This window comes from Balaenoptera physalus, assembly GCF_965194825.1.
Source record: "Balaenoptera physalus genome assembly, chromosome: 3".
NCBI lineage: Eukaryota > Metazoa > Chordata > Mammalia > Artiodactyla > Balaenopteridae > Balaenoptera > Balaenoptera physalus.
The window spans coordinates 30,190,118-30,203,312 of NC_138890.1; the positions used below are offsets into that span (position 1 = coordinate 30,190,118).

Sequence of the window (13,195 nt, forward strand, 5' to 3'; positions counted from 1 at the left end):
GGATGCATCATACTTCCTGATTTCAGGCTATATTATAAAGCCATAGTCATCAAAACTGTATGGTACTGGCATAGAAATGGACAAAGAGACAATTGGAATAGAACTGACAGCCCAGAAATAAACCCATGCATATATGGTCAACTAATATTTGACAAAGCAGCCAAGAATACTCAATGGAAGAAGACAGTCTTTTCAATAAATGGTGCCAGGATAATTGCATATTCTCATGTACTAGAATGAAACTGGACCCATATCTATACCACTTACAAAAATTAACCTAAAATGGATTAAATACTTAAATGTAAGACCTGAAACTATAAGGAAACAGGAATAAAGCTCCTTGACATGGGTCTTGGTAATGATTTTTTTGGCTATGATACCTAAAGCACAAGTAACAAAATCGAAAATAAGCAAGTGGGACTACATCAAACTAAAAAGCTTCTGCACAAGAAACCATAAAAGTGAAAAAACAACCTATATAATGTGAAAAATATTTGCAAATCGTAGATCTGATAAGGAGTTAATATCCAAAACACATAAAGAACTCATACAACTCAATAGCAAAAAAACCAAATAATCCAATTAAAAAATGGGCAAAGGACCTGAATAGACATTTCTCCAAAGAAGATACACAAAAGGCTAACAGATACATGAAAAAATTCTGAACATCACTGGTCATTAGGGAAATGCAAACGAAGAGCACAATGAGAAAACACCTCATGCCTATTAGAATGGCCACCAAAAAGACAAGGGATAACAAATGCTGGTGAGGATGTGGAGAAAAGGGGACCGTTGTGCAACGCTGGTGGGACTGGAAACAGTACGGAGGTTCCTGAAAAATTAAAAATTAAAGTACCATATGATCCAGCAATTCTACTTCTGGGAATATATCTGAAGAAATGGAAACACTATGTCAAAGAGATATTTGCACTCCCATGTTCATAGCAGCATAATCAAGATATGGAAACAATGTAAGTGTCCACTGATGGATGAATGAATAAAGAAACTGTAGTGTGTGTATATATATATATATGTATGTATGTATATGTATACATATAGATAGTGTATATATATATATACACATACATACATATATACGTGTGTGTGTGTATATATATATATATACACACACACACACAATGAAATATTACTGAGCCATAAGAAATGGGAAATCCTACCATTTGCAACAACATGATGGAACTTGAAGGCATTATGCTAAGTGAAATAAGTCAGACAGAGAAAGCCAAACACTGTATGATCTCACTTATATGTGGAACTAAAACCAAAACAAACTCATAGAAAAACATATCAAACTTGAGGTTTACCAGAGGCAGAGAGTGGGGAAAGGGGAAATTGGATGAAGGTGGTGGAAAGGTACAAACTTCCAGATACAAGATAAATAAGTACTAGGGATGTAATGTACAACATGATGACTATAGTTAATACTGCTGTATGATATACAGGAAAGTTGTTGAAAGACTAAATCCTATGAGTTCTCATCACAATTTTCCTTTTTTCTCTTCTTTTTTATTGTACCTTTATGAGAAGATGAATGCTAGCTGAATCTATTGTGCTAATCATTTCACAATATAAGTAAATCAACTATCATGCTGTATGTCATAAATTTATACAGTGATGTATGTCAATTATTTCTCAGTAAAGCTGGGAAAAATGAGCTAGCGATGAAAGGGAAAACCACAGATTAAAAAAATTTAAGAGAACCCAGCTATTCCCTTCTTGGTATATATCCAGAGGACACCAAAACATTAATTCAAAAAATATATACACCTCTATGTTCACTGCAGTATTATTTACAATAGCTAAGATATGGAAACAACCTAACCGTCCACTGATGGATGAATGAATAAAGAAATTGCGGTATATATAGACAATCGAATACTACTCAGCCATAAAAAGAATGAAAGCCTGCCAGTTGTGACAATGTGGATGGGCCTTGAAGGTATTATGCTAAGTGAAATAAGTCAGGAGGAGAAAGACAGATCCTGAATGATTTCACTCATATGTGGAATCTAAGAAACAAAACAAATGAACAAACAAAATAAAACAAAAACAAACTCAGAGATACAGAGATTAGATTAGTGGTTACCAGAGGGGAAGGGGTTTGGAGGGTGGGCAAAATGGGTGAAGGGGGTCAGCTGTATGGTGATGGGTACTAACTACAGTTGTGGTGGTGATTACTTTGTAGTGTATACAGATGTCGAATTATAATGCTGTAAACCTGAAACCTATATAATAACAAAAAATTTGTTGCAAAAGGTAGATCTTATTTGGATTCTGATTCAAACAAATAAAGTACTACTTTATTTTATGATACTCATAAGGCAATTGAAATATTGAACAATGACTGGCTATTTGACATTAAGAACTTATTGTATTTCTTTGTTGTGATATTGTTGTTAGGCTTTTAAAGTGTTTTTTAGAGATACACTCTGATACACTACAGATGAAATGATTTGATGTTTGGGACTTGCTTCAGAAAAATATGGGAGGCGGAGGAGTGGATGAAGGTAAGGAAGAAACAAGATGTGTTGATAATGGTAGGAGCTGGAGTACATGCGGTGCATTATGATATTCAGTCTTCTTTTTGATGTTGGCTATCATTTTGATATTGGCTAAAGCCTGACATAATATTTATTAAATTAGCCACTGTTTATATTTAAATGCACTCGTTACTCCAATAACTTACTACTGTCTTTAAGTTATTAACTCCACCCATTGACGAAGCAGACCACAAGGGCCATATTCTGAGCATGTGTAGCCTGCTAGGGCTGTGACTTTAGGCAACTTGCTTACCCTCTCCCTCTTGTCCCATCTGCACAATGGGGATTATGAGAGGGTCTACTTGATAGGGTTATTGAGAGGTCACCCAAGACAAAGGATTTAGCACAATGCTCTGCAGCAAGGGAGTGTCTGATAAACACTGGCTGCCAATTACAGTGAAAATTGCTGAGTTTGCTGGTTCCTTATTTTGGTAACTGATGCAGTTCTTGAAATCCACAAGCCTACTGGTGAAGAAAATACAGGATTCTGGATTTTAATTAATCCCAGACAGCTTTTTACAAGTAAGAAAATATACTGGGTAGGTTGATATGAATCCACAGCTCACAACTCTTCAAAGACCAATAACGATACGACCCTTCTCTTATGGTGGTCTTTCCCAAGTGGGAAATCACGTGATTCCCTCAGAGGCAAAGCCTGAAGCATAGCATGTGGCTTTCAGCCCCCCTCTAGCTCCGTCTTCTGGTTCTCTGGTTCTGTGCCATCTGAGAGTGTTCTCTCTGGAACATGATCGAGCCCCTGCCCACCTCTCTCCCCATCTCAAATAGTCTCCCTGTCCACTACATTCCAGCCACACTGGCCTATCTTTGTCCTTCAAAAACACCTCCCTCTTCTCTTTTTCTGCCAGGAAAAGAATGCTCTTTTCCTGATTTTCACACGGCTCCTTTTCATTCAAGTCTCTGTTTAAACATCACCTGCTGAGGAACCTTCCCTGAACGCCCACCCACCGTTGCCCCGCTGCCCTAGTATACAACATATTTTTATTTTCATATTAGCACCTAACGCTGCTTGATATTTTCTTGTCCAGGCTGTGTTTATTATTTCGATCCCCCAGTAGAATAGGAAGTCCACGGAAGAGGACGCTTGTCTGCTTATGGATCACTGCCTCCCTAGCTACTAGAATAGTTCTTGGCACATACTAGGAACTCAATAAATACAGGTTGATTTAATGCATGCCGAAATCCAAGAATCAACAAGGGGTTGAAACTGAAACATACCAACAGCGTCAGAGAGTCCGTAGACCCTTTGGCCATAGGCATCTGTCTTGTCCCAGATGAAGGTGTAGGCCAGGTTGGGAGAGGCCTGGAATGACTTCTGGAAGAGGTGCCCCTCTACAGCTACCATCAGATGAACCTTGATGAGGTTCAGGGGCACCGTGGACTGGGTCATGGTGATCTTCAGCAGCGACTTGTAGCCTGCGGTCCTGGAGCTCAGGTAGCGAAGTTTCACGTTGGAACCAGGGAGCTCAATTTCTTCATGAAGAACCTGGAGAGGAAACGCAAGGTAGATACACTGCATCAAAGGCACCCCGGCAGCTGGGCTGCTTGCAACCCAAGGCTACCTGTCTGCTACCACCCTCACCAAAGCATCACGCCTTACGGGGGAGTGCAAGAACCACTTTCCATGGCCGAGAAGAGAGAAAAAAAACCCCCAACAACCGAAACTTTATCCTGCACTACGGAGCAAAGTGGCTGAGGTTATGATTTTTGGATTAATAATTATTCTTGGTCACTGTTGTGTTTCTTTTTAAAACCACGCTGTTGGCAAAAGATGTAAATAAGAACAGCAGGCTTTATTGCTAGTTGCATGCAAGGAGGCCACAAGAGGCTGTAATTATATGAACCTGCAACTTCCATCGACAATTGCTATAAAGCAACAGGGAGGCAATAATGTAATATGCCCTCTGTCGTAACACCGATGTAGATCATTAAAGCGCCTCTTATCATGTATCTCTGTGACTAACAGGAATAAAAAGCAATTTGCAGGTGGGTTGCACATATGTGTATTGTTTTTATTCTATTCAAAGCTCCAGTGACTGCCAAAGTCTGGAAACACCTGGAATGTCCAGGAGAGATTCAGTTTTCTCTCCAGTGACTACAAATTCTACTGCGTTCTTGCTTTTTGTCCCTCCCCCCTTAATATTAGTTTCTGGCTTACCCAGGCAGAGAGAGATGGTGGGAGGAAGTCAGCCAGCCAGTTTGGGTCAGGGCAGTATTGAGAGTCCCACCCTGGTACCCGGTGCTCCTACCTGGGTCTCAGGCACGATGGGATTCTGCCCAGGGGCAGCGCTGAAGAAGGTGGACAGAGGGGAGGAGATGATGATTGGATCCGGCCGGACAAAGCCACTGAGGTCACAGCTGGGGATGGAGTTCTCCTCTGTCTTCATCACCAGAGTGTCCATGGCATAAAAGCTATTCCACGGCAGCCACACGGTACGCTCCTGGCTCATGAACGGGGCTCGCTCAAAGTGCAGGGTCAAGGAGGCGCCGCCATTGGCGATCAGGTCAAACCTGGAGAGGGGGTAAGTGAGCTCACTGAGAGGGGTGAACTCACCTGCAGACCAGGTAGGTGCTCTGACCTCCAGGCTGAAGGCAGTGGGAGGGGCAGAGCAGGCAGGAGAAGAACATGGGCTTTGTGGGAACCCAAACTCTACCACTTACTAGTTGTGTGACTGTGGGCAAGTTGCTAACCCTCTCTCAGCCCCCGTTTTTTCATCTGTGAAATGGGAATAATTATACCGATGTCACGGTGTGGCTGAGAGGATGAAATACTGTGATGAATTCAAAGTAGGGGTCAGCCGACTCCGCCCATGAGCTAAAGCCGGCCCACAACCTGTTTCGGTAAAAAGTTTTATTGGAATCCCAGCCACGCCCATTGATTGGCTTATCCTCTCCAGCTGTTTCTGACCTACAGTGTAGTTTTAACAGGAACCATATGGCATCAAAGCCTAAAATAGATACTATCTGGCCATTTACAGAAAATGTGTGTCCCCCTCCTCCCCCTCCCCCCCCCCCCCGCCCCCGTGTAAAGCATTTAGCATCGCCCTAGGCTAATAGGAGTCTTCACTACATGTGGAGTTACAATGATTCGATTCTCGGACACAGGGAGGGGCTCATGAAAGCTTTCTTTTCATCAACCTGTACTGTTTCTGATTTTTTTTTTTTTTTTGGTTTCACAGAACCTTAACTTTTTTTGAGATACAATTGACATATAACATTATATTAGTTTCAGGTGTACAACATAATTCGATATTTGTATATATTGTGAAATGATCACCACCATAAATCCATTCATCACCACACCTAGTTACAATTTTTTTTCTTGTGCTAAAAACTTTTAAGATCTGTCTCAGCAACTTTCAAACATACAATATGGTATTAGTAACTGTAGTCACCATGTTATACATACATCCCAGGACTTATTTATCACTAGAAGTGTGGACTTTTTAACCCCCTTCATCCATTTTGCCTTGTTTCTGATATTTTTTTCCAAAACACAAATTTATTTGGCATTTGGATGAAATGGTTCTTAGTATTTCTGATATTTTTGACAATCGTTCTTAAACTATATTCCTGTTTTCCTCCAGAGCTGGATGGAAGTGTATTACTAGTAAAGTAAAATAAAGGTAGTTCTTCCCCAGTTAATGGAAAAGAACGTTAATGGAGAGAAGTCTCTCAATTTTGTGCTTTACTCCTCCACCGGGATCTCAACTCTTTGAGGGTAGTGGTACTCCCTTGTATACACTTCAGAATCCCCAGCAACTAGCAGAGTTCCTGGATCACAGTAGAAACTCAATGAAAATATACGGACTCACTGGCTTCACTGAATTTTGGTAACACTTTTAGTGTTTTTCAATAGACATAAAATGAGTGAACATGGAACACATGACTATTAAGGTAAATATCATGGTGGAAGAGTTTATTCTATTAATTTGTTTATATTTTATTTTGGGACATGCACGCCGCTGGGGACTCTTTTTTTTAAAATTAATTTATTTTTGGCTGCATTGTGTCTTCGTTGCTGCGCATGGGCTTTCTCTAGTTGCGGCGAGCGGGGGCTACTCTTGGTTGTAGCGCGTGGGCTTCTCATTGTGGTGGCTTCTCTTTGTTGTGGAGCACGGGCTCTAGGCACAAGGGCTTCAGTAGTTGTGGTGCACAGAGTTAGTTGCTCTGCGGCATGTGGGATCTTCCCAGACCAGGGCTCAAACCCGTGTCCCCTGAATTGGCAGGCAGATTCTTAACCACTGCACCACCAGGGACGCCCGGGGATGGTTTTGTATAGGGTACAGGAGAGTCAAATGTTTTGAAGTGAAATTGTTCCTCGTTGGGATGATAGCATCAAACCACCCACGTCTGCGGCACACACCACTACACAACAGATTGTGGGATTCCTCGGAGCATTTCCAAACACATCCTGTGACTTCCAGGGCTTTGCTACCTGGACAAGCTGAAGAATCACTGATCCATGAGGTTGGATAGATGAGCTGGGAAGTGGATTTAGGCGATAATTAGTCAAGAAGCAGCTGAGAGGGATGGGGCAGCATAAGGTGGGGAGAAACATCAGACCAAGGACTCAGAAATGTCCTCTGGTGTCGTCACAGGACTTACAGGGCAAGAACACTGGCTTCTAAGAATGAACAAGCACCGAGGCAGCTTGGCATGGTACACCTTCACAGTCCTAGTGCTTTCAGCTAATTAGAATTGTCTGCACCTAGTGAATACTGAGAATATTTAGTTTCAGAGGTGAAAATAGGAGGACAGGGCTACTGTGGGCTGGTGATTTTTGAAACTACCTGCAAGGCTACCTTAGGACATGAGGAAAAAAGACCAGATTCTTCACCAGAGAAAGGCAAGATTCACAGCACATGATACGTTTATGATTTTCCAGGTTCCGGTTTTATAGAAAAAGTGTTGCATCAGATTTACATCAACCGTCTCCTCTTTCATTTGGGATAGAATACAATAGTGTGTCTGTGTGTGTTTTAAGGCTAGGGTGGGTGAGTTGTTTTCCCTCTTCCCACCGATTTCATTTCTTCTTTTTATCTTTTTCTTTAAATTTCAAGTCCATGCCCAACGGATTAAGGAAACGACAGAGCTTTCATCTTGGTGGCGGCTGCATGGGTGCGGGTTTTCAATCAGAAGATAATAGGGAAAGGTTGCCTCCTTCACGCCGCAGGGTGATGGCTAAATGTATCTAATTAGGCTTCTCTGATTACATCCCACCCCCTCAAAACAGGAGCGAAAATAACGCAACTCCGAAAGCCACAGATGAAAGCAGAAGGGGTTCACCACAGGACACTGTGGCATGTGGGTCCTTGTCACCCTGCACTGCCTTTGATTTAAAATAAAATACGAGTGAGGTTCCAAGAGCTACTCTCCCTTCCTTCTGGCCTCCGCCACACTCAACACCAACACACACAAAAGCATTTACCTGCCATGGAAAAAGCATTGCTGTGGGCAGCCCTGGAGAGGTTGGCCATTCTAGTTATTTTCCATTTCTGAGACCATACTAAAAAAAAAATATATATATATATATATATGGGGGGGGGGATTCTCCCTAGAGATCTGGCCTGGTGGGTCTCCCGCCAAGTCCACAAGGGGGAGGCACGTGGTTCCAAGCCAACAGCACCATCTGTCTCTTTGCAGCCTCAGTCCTCAGTAAGTGGAGCCCCACAAAGCTACTTACGTGCCATCTTGGCGGGTAATGGTGTAGCCGTATTTTGGATACTTGACAAAAGACACGTTCACACCAATCAGGGGAGTTCCATCTGTAGTTACTACTTGGCCTCGGATGAGAGAAACCAAGCTGAGAGAAAGAGAAACACAAGCTTTTGAGCCCCAGGCAGGAGAACAAGGGGACAAGGGGGTGTCGTCGCGTTCCCCTTCCCCATTGCCCCCCACCCCTCATCCTCATCTGGTCCCTAAGGCAAGGACGAGACCTTTAAACATGAACTTCTGGCTTCACACGAGCACATCTCAATGACAGATGTGGGCCAGAGGGATGTCTCAATGCTGGTGTTCCCCGAGGAACAGTCTGGGGTGAAATCCACGGGCAGCGTCTTCAGTCACTCTGCTGGGCGATGGGGTCCCCTGTGCACATTCCCTCTGCCCTCAGCCTCACTCCCTTTCTTGATATCACTTGCCTTTTGCTTGGCCCGAGCTTCAGGCTGCCCCTCATCACTCATGTTTGTGCCTTAGCCTGGCACGGAGAGTATTATCCTCGGGTGAGAGCTTCCCCATCTGCCTACTCTTTTCCTCTTTTGGCTGTGGAGGAAGGCACTGTTACTCTTCTCCTCCAGGCTGGGATGACAGAGGGAGTGGGGGTTTGGGGGGTGGGAGCACACAAAGGTTTTTTATGAGGCTGGGACATATACATACATGATTTTTTTTTGTTGCCCTTTAAGAGCAAAATTTCTCACAATCCGTGGCATCCTGAGGAGAAGAGAACATTAGAGATTTTTTTTTTTTTTTCTGGTAGAACTATCTTGGATTCTGGATCCCGTGTAACTATGTATTTCTCTTACATCAAATTCCTGCTACCAGGATTCGGGGCAGGGGAGCGGGGAGGTGGTATATACCTCTCAACTTTTTGCCACCATGAGAGAAAGCCCCCCTCTCTCCAGATCATAGTAATTAGAACTTTCCCAAAGATGCCAGCATTCAACCAGCTCCTTCTGGGAAATCCCATAAAGCAATAGAGATGCCACAATAGTCTACTCAAAATCCATGCACACGCCTCCCTTCACCTGAATTCTCCTGACTTCATAGAGAAATGGGCTAATGAGAAGTTCCATTTTTGTACCAAGTTTCCAGCCTACCAGGCAGGTTTGCAGCTGTATTGTTGGTACCAGGCAGGTTTGCAGCTGTATTGTTGGCCTTCAAGCCACTGGGCAAGTTGGCGAAGGCAGAGAGGTTCTCAGGCGTCCAGATACTTGGACACACTCCCAATCTCTGGACCAGGTAATAAAGCTGACCCGTTCTTTGCCAGAATCTTGTCCAAGTCTGCTCAATTTTTGGAATGCACTTATTTCTGCAGTCCCAGGTGAACCAAAAACTGGAAGAATGCTCTCTCCAAGCACCTCTCTTTTTATTAGCAATCCCCCCAACTGTTCAACTCCGACCCCTTGATGATCCCAGGAGGGTTTAGGCTGTTCCACTGACAGCTCTAATTGTCTGCTACTGGCTGCCTAACAAATGAATTCCATTTTTAGCTGGTTCCAACCACAATGCTACAGTCTTTTGAAAGTGGAAAACTAATTTATGAAAATAATTCTTTCGTTCAATTCCATTTCCTTATCTTAGCTCAGACTAAGATTTCTTTCAGGCCTTCCTAGACACTATTTTAAAATCAATGATGTGTGTTGATGACCACAAGGTACAAGCTGCTTGTGATGAGAAAACAAAATTGGGAGTACATCCCACAGTGGAGTATTTTTCCCCTCCATTTTTTATACAACTGTTATTTCTTTTAAATCATTCCTGTAGCATAAGACTTTGCAGAGTGCCATAGGAATAAAGAGAGCTGGGTTGCCTGTGATTTCTACCCTCTATTTTCCTAATTCTTCATTGCTGCTGGCTTCCTATCGTCTCTAGGCAGTCAATTTGCAGAAAAGATTCAGCTAAGACATGCTATCAGTTCGTTTCTATTTATGATTATTGGTGTGTAACAATTATCACATTATCTAGATAGTGAGATCTGCTCTATAAATTATAGTGGTGGAGTCCAGGAATTTTAGTTATTTTTGTATGCCATTATCTAGGGGAAACGCCTTCTTAGAAGTCTTGAATTAAGCTCTTTTTTACTCCTAGCTTTGTCTTTCATTATTTGTCAGAGGATAATGCACTGAAATTCACATGCTTGGTGAACTTCAACCTATGTCTTGGAGTAACGTTTTGCATTTCTGAATTATGGACCCAAGCCGACATGCTGGAGCGTGGTGGGCTCATTTGGGTGGTGTTATTGATTGCCACCTTCAGAGCTTCAGAGAAGCTTTCTCTAAAGCAAGCTTCTTTTGCCCGGATCTCTGGGGCTGGTATAGTCTACCAAATATTCTGGAGTCCCTGCCTGCTCCCCTACATCTTGCCTCTAACTCAGGGTGCCTTCTGGGAGTGGTAACTACTGGTGAGGAGGATAAGATTGATTTTCAAGGCACAGGTGAAGAAAGAGTATGAGGAGGAGATGAGGAAATTACTGGATTTAGGGTAGAAATTATAAAATGTTAATAGGAAGCCGACTGAAACAGAGCACGAGCCTTTGAAAGATGCCCTTACAGTTTAAGCAAACTGTATGCAAACCTCACCGAAATGCTCATGGACTAGTGCAAGGGCCTGTCATGAGCCTCTGGCAATGGGAATTATGTTCATAATTAAAAAGAAACATACCTACACGATCCCTGTCCCAGAACTGGGATTTAATAAGCAGAGAAAATATTTTTTTGTTCCGAGATCTGTGGTTTATTTTTTTGAGGGTTACTCATATTAAAATAATATTACTGTGTGTAGTATAATCCGTACGTATTAATTTAATTTTAACAATCAAGAAAATAAAGTTTGAGGTTAAATAACTTGCCTAACATGACACAGCTAGAGGGTGTCGGGGGCTGAAATAGACAAGGGCTGAGATTATTTTTTTCTTTTCTATTTTATTTTTAGTAAAACCAGAACAGAGAGAGGCTAAAGTTGCTGGCCCAAGGTGACCTCATTAAGAACCCTCATAGTCAAAGAGCTGCCAGGAATTGGGGCTGCATAGCTTCCCAGAGAGTTCTAAGGGGCTGTAGAATTAATTGGCTGTACCATTACCCACCACCTCCCCATCCCACCCTCACCAGGCTCTCCCAGGGAGGAGCGGAGTCTCAGTCATGGCCTGATGATGTTTCCTCCCCAAAGTCTAATGAGGGGGGCTCCAAGATAATCACTTATAAAGGTAAGGGCTCCTCTAAGAAGTAAAGTCTGGTATTTCCTTCGCCAGCGAGAAGCCTGCTTAAGCAGTGTTATTTCCCGAGTTGCTTCAGGGTCTGCCCAGACCTAAGTGAGGATGAAGAAAACTAAGAGAAAGATGGCATGAAGAGGGCTGTCAGAGGGGTAAGGGGGCAGGGACAAGTTCCTAGTTCCTAGAGGTGCCCGGTTCTTATTTCTCCATGAGAAGAGGCGCCCCCAAGAAGATCACACCCACCATCCTCCCATCTGCGGACACCAGCGTTATCTGGACCCAGTCCGACCCAGAGTGAGATCAGAGATGTGCAGGCAGGCCTGAAGAAGATCTCTGCCTCTCCTATCCTTCCTTCCACCCTCAGAATCAGAAACAGTGCCTAGAAGACAGAACGGGCCAGGGGGTATCTCAAAGCCAACTCTTCCCCTTGCTTTGTTCTCCAGGGGTACACTTCTAACCTGCCCTGGGTCGGGGTGGGGGGAGAGGAGAGGCCAAGCTGATTACAAAATAAATCCAGAATTTGCCTCTAGAATATTCATAAAGCCTCAAATTAGCAACTGAGAGCAAATGGAAACTCAAGAGAAACCCCCATCCCACCCCCACCCCCCGCCATTTTGGAATGAGAAGGGGACACACTGGCACAATGCCTAGCACAAAGCAGGCAATTAGCAGATGCAACTGATGGGGCGGGTGACTGTGAGGATTAGAGCCAGTCTACTTCAAGTCTCTAGCCCGTCACAGGCATTCAATAAATTCTAGCAACTGGCATCATCTTGACTCTAAGATGCCACAAATGGTAAGTTGTGTTATTAAGTTTGTAACTGCTTTTAAAAAATACTCTGCTGAATGAAATATTTCAGTGATGATCGAACAAGAGCCACAATGAGAGGTATTCTAAAAGGAGATTTAATATAACAATAAGGTCATAAAATAACAGATCATAAAAATGATCTAGAACCCAGGCAATCGACAGGTGTCTCTAAGCAGGTTCTGGGTTGCAGGCGGCCAAATCCCATAGAGGGACCGGGACCCTGTTCTGGAGCTTGACCCACAGAGACGAAAGGGCCGTCTATGAACCAGAGCAGGGAGCTGCTCCCGTGGGGTAGTTTCCAGGCCCACTAAGCCCACAGAAAAACCAGGAGCACTTCCTCCTGCTCGGACAGGAAGGGAAGCAGCGACCTCAGCCACCTGCGGGGACAGAAGGGCGCCTACCTGCTGTTGAAGGGGTTGTCTCCAGGAATGATGTGGGTGCTGTCTTTGCCGGCCAGGAGCTTGATGCGGTCGTAGAAGGACTTCACTGCGGGTGAGTCTGTCTGGCCCTGCTGAATGATGTCCAGGGGGTCCCGGGAGCCCCGGCAGAGCAGGCTGTTCTGACAGGCTGACTGCAGGCAGCAGTCGGGGTCCAGACAGTCCACCAGGCCATCTGGGAGGGCAGAGACAGAGCCAGGGGTCAGCAGATTGCATGGCACAAAGCTGCTCTGAGATGCTAACACCTTTGTCCCGAGCAGCCTCAACCCTTCCCAACGGTCTGAATTGGCAGGTTTCACACAACAAGCCTAGTATAATTCCGCTGTATACTCACAGGAAATAAAAGACTGAAAGGAAATAATTGAGAATGCGGACAAATGGTTATCCCCAGGTGGTAGATTAGGGTGTTTCTCTCTTTTTCTCTTTTTTTGTATTTTTC

At 43.7% G+C, this 13,195-nt stretch overlaps 1 protein-coding gene across 15 annotated transcripts in view; it reads right to left on the bottom strand.

Annotated features, from left to right (window-relative positions):
* The window catches only part of TENM2 (teneurin transmembrane protein 2), a 591,699-nt gene that overhangs the window by 86,774 nt on the left and 491,730 nt on the right, over window positions 1–13,195 (bottom strand). For all 15 annotated transcript variants that reach the window (XM_082456392.1, XM_082456388.1, XM_082456389.1 and 12 more), the window contains 4 exons: window positions 12,721–12,931; window positions 8,266–8,385; window positions 4,829–5,090; window positions 3,798–4,065 (listed from right to left, as the gene is read on the bottom strand). In XM_082456392.1, the coding sequence (XP_082312518.1) occupies window positions 3,798–4,065; window positions 4,829–5,090; window positions 8,266–8,385; window positions 12,721–12,931 (861 nt within the window). The remainder of the gene's footprint in view (window positions 1–3,797; window positions 4,066–4,828; window positions 5,091–8,265; window positions 8,386–12,720; window positions 12,932–13,195) is intronic.